At 30.8% G+C, this 8526-nt stretch overlaps 1 protein-coding gene across 16 annotated transcripts in view; it reads right to left on the bottom strand.

Moving 5' to 3' along the window:
• LOC106868181 (disco-interacting protein 2 homolog A) overlaps positions 1-8526 on the bottom strand; it is a 262625-nt gene that overhangs the window by 55693 nt on the left and 198406 nt on the right. For all 16 annotated transcript variants that reach the window (XM_052978508.1, XM_014913330.2, XM_052978512.1 and 13 more), the window contains 5 exons: positions 7601-7658; positions 6178-6251; positions 3653-3776; positions 2612-2706; positions 1368-1478 (listed from right to left, as the gene is read on the bottom strand). In XM_052978508.1, the coding sequence (XP_052834468.1) occupies positions 1368-1478; positions 2612-2706; positions 3653-3776; positions 6178-6251; positions 7601-7658 (462 nt within the window). The remainder of the gene's footprint in view (positions 1-1367; positions 1479-2611; positions 2707-3652; positions 3777-6177; positions 6252-7600; positions 7659-8526) is intronic.

The raw sequence follows: 8526 nt of genomic DNA on the forward strand, positions 1-8526 counted from the left end.
TGTGTGTGTGTGTGTGTGTGTGTGTGTGTGTGTGTGTGTGTGTGTGTATACACATATATACAGCAATAAGAAAATGGAGGGGATCAAGAGGTGGTATTCATCAACTTTTAGACATTATATTTTGTCTATTTAGTTATTTAAAAAAAAACAATTATAACAATATACATACATGTATAACATATTATGCTTTATATATATATAAAAATACCAGTAATTATTCGAACCAAATTCGATGACTGGCACCCAAGCCAACCTTTCTGGACACTAAACTCTGCTTGCGCAGACCTGTTTGGGCAAGTAGAATATTTTACTTTCTATGTTCGACATTATATATTTTAATAATTACTGGTATTTTTATATATGTAAAGCATATTAACTAAATAGACATAATATGTCTAAAAGTTGATGAATACCACCTCTTGATCTCCTCCATTCTCTTATTGCCGTATGAATTAAGGATAAAACAGCTTTTTACCCTCACCCATTTATTACATTCAGTAGTGTAATTGCTATGCAATGAAAAAACACTTGTGTATTAATAATTGGGTATTCTACCAGCAGTATATTGGATAGATATTATCCCTTAGTTGGTTGGATTCACAACCTCTAACTCGCTTGGAATTTTATATATATATATATCAATTTAAATAAGAGCTATAACGTGATCCATTGTATAGCTCTTATTTAAATTGATATGCACACAAAATTGTATGATTAACAACCTTTCATATGAGAATTTTGCTATGTTGATAACAGGTAAAAATATTTTTACCAAATTTTTGGTAGTGATCTATAAATACAAATCATCATCATCATCATCATCGTTCAACGTCCGCTTTCCATGCTAGCATGGGTTGGACGATTTGACTGAGGCAAATATATATATATATATATATATATACACACACACAAATATATTAATGCGAGTTCAGAGGGATATATTATCCCGGCGAATACCATGGTAGCTCTCAGTTATGTTCCAGGTTATGGCTAGCCACAAAGGAAATAAATTTTGAGAATGTACCAGTCTCTGTATTCTCTATCATTATAATTGTTGCATATATTCAAATATATATACAAGTGTACACACACACACACGCGCGCGTGCGTGCATGAAATCCTGAATTTTCAACTTTTTTTATACCTTGCAAAAGTAATTATTTGTTTTTGCTTTTCAAGGTATTTCCTTCTGATTTTCAGTGTTTTCTTTTTCTGTTTTTTAAAATTTGTTTCTTCCTCCAAAATAAGGGTATTGCTAAACTTTTGTGCATTGTAAATATAAAAGAAAGGTCCTTGAAATAAAATCAAAAGAAATAAAAGTAAATAAAATTAATATTTGTAAATGAAGGAAACCAATTAATACATACTCGTTTTGTGAGAGGGACCTCTACTGGCACTGGTACAACACCAGCAAGAATGCATCCATAAAAAGCACAGCTGAATGAGATGGGATCATTGTTGGGATACACAAGTGCAACCTAAAAGAATTTAGAAAACATGAAAGATTATTAAATGTTACTACAATGTAAGAAGGAGAGAGTATCGATTGTGATTCTGATGAAATTCATTATAAGTCTTACATTAGTAGAGGTAATGAATGGGAAATTATAAAAATATTGATTTAATTTCCACTATTGGAAGATGTTTAGAGTGTATCTGATTAACATAACAGTTAACTCTTCACAAATGAAATAAATAATGTTTGAATATCAAACATTGAAAGAAATATAACAAATCCTTCTATCATTATATACTTTTTCAGATGTTTAGAAGCTGAAAAAAAAAAAAAAAAAAAAAAGAGTTCAGTGATGAATTGAGTTAGATACCAATATTATAAAGCCCCTTGGTATCAAATGCCATATTTAGTGTCATGATGACAGTATTACTAGCATCTTTATGACTATTTATCATTACAGCGCCAACAAGGAATTGCTCTGATAACTTAGGTGACACAATTTAGAGGGGATGGTTTAGCCCTGACAGAAAATGGCAGAGATAACTTTTTGCAAATCCACATTTACATCGCAAACAATGGCCGTCTTTGATATCTTAGATGATACAGTGTAAAAGGAACACTTTAGACCTAGCAGACAGCACAAGATGTCATGTCCATTTAACATTACATCCCACACAAAGAAATAGTCTAGTTGGGGACACTTTAGTCTTGAGAGTCAAGATCCTTAATGTTCATGGCAATGTGAAATGCACCCAGTCAAAAATGAAGGAAATGAAGAGATGTGGATGCTGCATGCAGGTAACTTGTTTTGGAGAGCGGATATTCCAAATAACTGATACAAGGTAAAAGTTCAATCAGAGACAACCTTAATTAGGCCAGTGATATAATAAATGGCACTCAGTACACATTGCAAAGTGAGTGGTAGTAAGAGAGTATCCATCAGTAGAAACTGTACCAAAAACTGGGATGTATGAACAAGACATACAGTCTACCTAAAAAGACTAACTCTAACTAAAAACTGAAATAGTGTAGAGACTAATTCCTCAAGTGATGGAATTCTTCATAGTTAAAAAGTGCTTGTGGAGAGGGGAAAAATGATGTTTGATGTTACCACAAAATTATTTGAAATAGCTACAAACAGTAAAACATGCTCACTCTATCACCGCTTTTGATTCCGATTTCTCCACTCTTTTGACCAACTTTGTTCAATAAATTGTAGGCTATTTTATAAGTTCTGCTTAATAGTTTTCCTGTAAAAATTGAAATAAATTATATGAAACTCACATAAACAGAGAAAATTATTACAAAATCTTTAAGAGATTGAAAGTACATTATCATTTAATTAACTAAAATCATTTTTCAAACTGAATCAATTTATCAGACAGAGTGACATGTAATAAGAATAAGAAAACATAAAAATACAAGGATTAAAATTTGCAATACTCGTAAATTGTTTGTGAAATTCATCAAGAAAAAATGCTCTAATTTCAATTAATCATTCCAAGTTCCAATCAAAAATTAAAAGATGTATTTCATATAGTATAGTTGCAGTAAAGTCAAATGATTTAAACACATTATCTCATAGTACTCCTTTCATTCAACCTCCTACTGTCCCCCTATTGTACCACTCCTTTGTACATCGGTGCAGTGTGCTTTTTACTTTTGATTTAAGTCTTTTTTACTTTACTTCTTTTCATACAAAAGAACTGTATTTCCTCAAGCTATGATGAAGGCAATTTATCTTGAAGAATGGATTTCCAAAAGTGGAGCTCTCTATTAATTGCTGGCAGTATGATAAACATATCTGACTCTGTCAATTGGGGCTTGCAGCACTAAGAAAATAGTTGCTAAACAAAAGATCTGTTTACTCCAAGCCAAATAGAAACAATTGTTAAACAAATGGCAATAAGTAGATACAGCTCTGTAGCAAGTTAGTCACAGTCAATGGTGATCATATTTTCCAGTTGAATCCTCTTTGTTTGCTAATAATCAACATCACTGCAAAGGTGCATAAATATTTACAGGAAACTTCAGATATGAGAAGAACAAAACTAAAAATAATAACGGTTCATTGTGACAGTTATCAACAATTAACCAAACATGGTAACTTTAAATGTTAATAACAAATTGTCACAAGAATAAAGTTAGATTAGCTACAATGCAAACAATAAAGATCTTCAATATCTAAATTCTTACCATAAGTCAAATTATATGTGGGCTTGCCATTTTGGTCAAGTACTGTAATTGCATTGGCCTTATAAGTAGATGAACCATATCTCTGAACAGCAGCTTCTAAACTCTTTGGTAAACCCGAAGGAATCTGTAAGACATCAAAAAATATGGGACTGAATTATAGATACGTTTTAATTTAACCCTTTTGTTACTAATCTGGTAACATAAAACAGAAATTTTCTTGCTTATGTAAACCAACCCAGCTAAAAATGGCTGAAAGCTAGTCATATTTAAATGAGAATTTCAGCGCAAATTTCAGTACATTTGTGAAAATGTGATTTCACTATGTAAACAATTGACATTATTTTACATGATATCTGAGTGCTGTGAAGTTTTGGAGATTTTTTCTTCACTTTTTTTTTCCGCTTTGATTTTCTAAACTGTTTCACTTTGGGTGAAAACTGGACACCAGTTTCATGTTGTGAAACAGCAAATTTCAATTCAAAATATTTTTGAAAGAAGACAGAAAAGTTTGAGAAAATGTGCAGCAAACATGAAAACCATGTGTAATTATGAATGTACAGTTATATTTATATACACGAAGAGGGAAAATTCTTCATAGATCTAAAATAACTATAATAATGAAATTTCCCAATCCTGACTTCAGCTGAAATGATAATTTAATGTATAAAGTAGATCTAAATGAGTGTAATTTGAAATATATTTTAGTCAGAAGAGAAGCAATACTCATGACCTTTGTAGGCCATCCCAGACCTGTAAGACTTGTGTAGTTAACTTTGAGACTGCTGAAATAATAGCCTACAACCTAATTGTACTAAGAAATAACAGGACATGAGGGCTGGACTCGATCTTACATTTACACCCAAATTCTGAAATGAGATTTTTATTTTGTTTTACTTTAAGAAACCATTGCTTATGAAATACATGATAATAAAAACAATTAAATCACTTTCTTTCTGATGTAAGAAAAAAAATCTCACAAAAATTGCTTTAATAAACAGCAAATACTAAGTATATTAACTATATTATCCTAAATATAGATTCAGATCCTTACACAGGGATAATTCATTGAATAGCTTTGATAAATATGATCAAATGGTACAAAATTGTGCACAGATTTATATATTTTCCTTTGATTCCCTTTTTCTATAGTAGCAAGTTAGGTTTGCAGTTCTCTCAGTTCATAACATTAATAATAATGTTGACATTTGATAGCTGACACAACCTACTATTAACATGCTAATTGATGGTGCTACCTTTGAAAATTGCCACCCCACCAGCCACACACATCACACGAAGAGATAAAAATTACTGTGAATAGCTAATTCAGTATGGAAATTTAAGAAATTTCATTTCCTTATTTACATTATCTTGTTTGAAATCTGTAAGTGTTGTTGTTTATTTCTTAGTGATCTGTATATTACAATAGACACTTTCTACTAATACAGCTCATTAAAACAGCAAGCAGGCAGAATCATTAAAGTGTTGGAAGAAATGCCTTGTGGTATTTCATTTGACTCATTATGTTCTGGATTCATATCCGGGTGAGGTTAATTTTACCTTTCATCCCTCTGGGGTCAATGAAATAAAGTACCAGTCAAGTACTAAGGTTAATTGTAGTGACTGACCCCTCACCTCAAAAATTGCTGTCCTTGTACCTCAATTAGAAATCATTAATACAAGTCGTTAATTTGTAGTTAATAAGAGGTATCAAATGTATCTCACTTTAATTTAACTGCTTTTTCTAGCTTCTGAGACATCTCAGTAGGTCATTATAACACTCTTCAAAATTCTCTTACTTTTAAAATCATCACATGTTAAAAACCGATACATTTAATGATACACATCAAAAGAAAACAGTTTTTAAAAATTTATTGCAATCAATATATAAATCACTAATTACTATAGCTAATCATAATAGCAGAATAGTGTAGGCACTTCAACTTGATGATTATGTAAGAGGTTACATGCAAAAGATACTGATTCATCATCTGAAGCAAGTTTATCCATAATTACAAAACAGTAACAATTTTTATTTCAGTTTTCAGACTACAGCTATGTTGGGGCACCATTTTGAAGGTTTTTAGCTGATTAAATAAACCACAAATGTTATATTAAATCTGATTTATTCTATCACTCTCTTTTTGTCAAACTGTTAAGTTATGAGAACATAAACAAATTGACACAGGCTGTCAACTGCCAAGTAGTGAGAGACAAAGTCACTCTCACTCACTCTCTCTCTCTCTCTCTCTCTCTCTCACACAGCCTTATATTCATACATTGGACTTAGACTATTTCCATCAACCAGATTCACTCACAAAATATTCGTCAACCAATGGACAGATGAAAACACATATCCAAGGTGCCACACAGAGGAACTGAATCCCAAATCATGTTGTTGTAAAGTGAACTTCTTAAACCATACAACCATACCTGCATCCAGTTGCTATTCTAACTGCAAAACTAGGCATCCAAATCAAATCAAATCAAATAAATAAAATGAAAATTAGAAAATAGTTAATACAAACACAGAGTTGTTCTCCTGCGACTGGAGTCAGTTCAGCTCCTTCAGGTTTGGGTGCATTTGGATCTATGGGAGGTGCTGAAAGACAAATATACATTATATTATGATATGCTTTAGCTTTGTCTGTTAATTGCCAAGGCACTCATGTGCACATATAAAGATATAGACATATGTATGTACAGGAAATAAAATCAGTTTTTATTTACAATATGAAAGGGATCCTAGCACTTAGTTACTTTTGACTATTAATAACTTCTAAATAATAATAATAATAATAATAATAATAATAATAATAATAATAATAACAATGAGTTAGAACCAGTGGAGAGCTACAGATACCTAGGGGTATTGTAAGGGGAGGGAATCAAACATTCAGTGATGAGGGAAAGGATCAGAAGAGAGTGTTATCGCAGGGTAAGAGCAATAATCAAAACAGAGCTGATTGCAAGAAACAGGATCGAAGTGACCAATACTTTAGCCATACCAGTTGTGACTAACACAACATAGTTTCTCTCTCGCTTTTTTATTTTGAGAGAGAGTGTGAGAGACAGAGTGTGAGAGACAGAGTGTGTGTGTGTGCGCATACATCTTCAGATGTTCTCACAAGTCACATTGTTTATTTTTATCTTCATTTATATATATTTATATATATATATTTGGAGAGAAGATTTTTTCTCAAGGAGTTAAGATTAAGAAAAAAAACCTTTTAGAAAGTCGAAAGACACTATCAAACCTTGAACCATTCTTTTACTTTTGCTAAATATTAATAAAAACATACATGTACTCATATTTTGAGTTCTATTTTTCCTATTTGTACCAACAGGCCTATATAAATATATATAAAGTTACAGTTATATCTGTGATAAAACAAATGATTATGACTAAAGAAACACATTTGCAGGCAGAAATTTTAAGAACAGTTTTATATGGGAAAGGTAAGGTTTCAATTAGTAATCTGATTTGGTGGAGTATAGATTGAGCTTATGAAACAGAAAATGAGAATATATTAATAAACGAATTATAGTGTTAGTTGAAAAAGATGGGTGGAATGTATTTCCAAAATATTTATCAATAAAAGTATAACATCTGCATGTAGCATATGTAGATAAATCAAATGACATCCCTTTGTAAGCAAGAGATTGTCTTATTATACTGTGCAAGAAGGAATGGAAATATGTTTTCCAGTTAATAAATTTAAATGAGTTGTTTTTAAAGAACCAAGTTCAAGGAAAATACTCCCAAACCATTTATAAAGTTTATGTTTAACATGACATAATGTTGGAGAAAAGAACAGTGTGAAAATGTTTAGTTTACAAAAAAACTAGTTAGCAAAATAAAATTATCAATAAAATAGCTCTAATGGTAACTTTAAATTGATAATTAATGCTAATTTAACTGCTAAATAAATGAAAGAAAAATCAACTTACTTTCTAAAGCTTCATCTTCATCAATGAAGAATTCCCTCAAAGGTTTCCTTTTAGGACGCTGTGTAAAGGAGCAAAAATGAGAGAAAATTTGAAACTATAAATGTTTAATAAATCTAAAAAGAACTAAACAAATTTTAAAAGGTATTGGATACCAGAAACTATATCACGCAATAGTAACGAATGTTGAAGTAAATTTTAATCCATTGCCAATATAAATGTCGTTAGAACTGGATTTTGCACAAATTTTATACAAAAATTTCAAAATGTGAAACTAATTTTTATTTTAGCACATCTTTAAAAACATTAGGTACTGTATACAAATCTAGAAAAAAACAAACAAACTTTAAAGTTAATACACAAATTATGATATACTTAGAGTTTAACTTCGACTTGCATATGAAATTTCAACCTTGTTCTATCTAAAATGGAATAGGTATCACCAACAAGATAATTTTTTTTTTCAAAAGTGGCAAATAAAGAAATATAGCTGATTAGTTGAATCCCAGCAAATGACTAGTATATATTTTGTATATTTCATTGACACAGGGATCAGTGAAACAAATAAAAACATTAATTAAGATAACATGGTTCTGAAATTCATTTCCATGAAAGATAATTTTTAATATTCTAATTACTCTGCATAAACAACATTTCTTTTTAAAACAGGAAGCTTATTTCACAGAACTGAAGTATCATAAGGGTCAATGTATTTAGAACCCTATTCAAGGTAAAATGTCTAAAATATCATGTATTGGCTACTCATGCCCTTGAGCAAAAGAAATAACTGCTTGATCCAGTTAGCCTGACTGGCAATAGGTCCCATCGTAATTTATGGTTGAGTTGCTAGTAGTAGAGGTCAGAGCTGAAAAACAAAACAATCACTCCAACAAAAACCACCCTAATCATGATAAAAAAAAAAAAAAAAA

Source organism: Octopus bimaculoides, chromosome 2 (genome assembly GCF_001194135.2).
Source record: "Octopus bimaculoides isolate UCB-OBI-ISO-001 chromosome 2, ASM119413v2, whole genome shotgun sequence".
In the NCBI taxonomy this organism is placed as follows: Eukaryota; Metazoa; Mollusca; class Cephalopoda; order Octopoda; family Octopodidae; genus Octopus; species Octopus bimaculoides.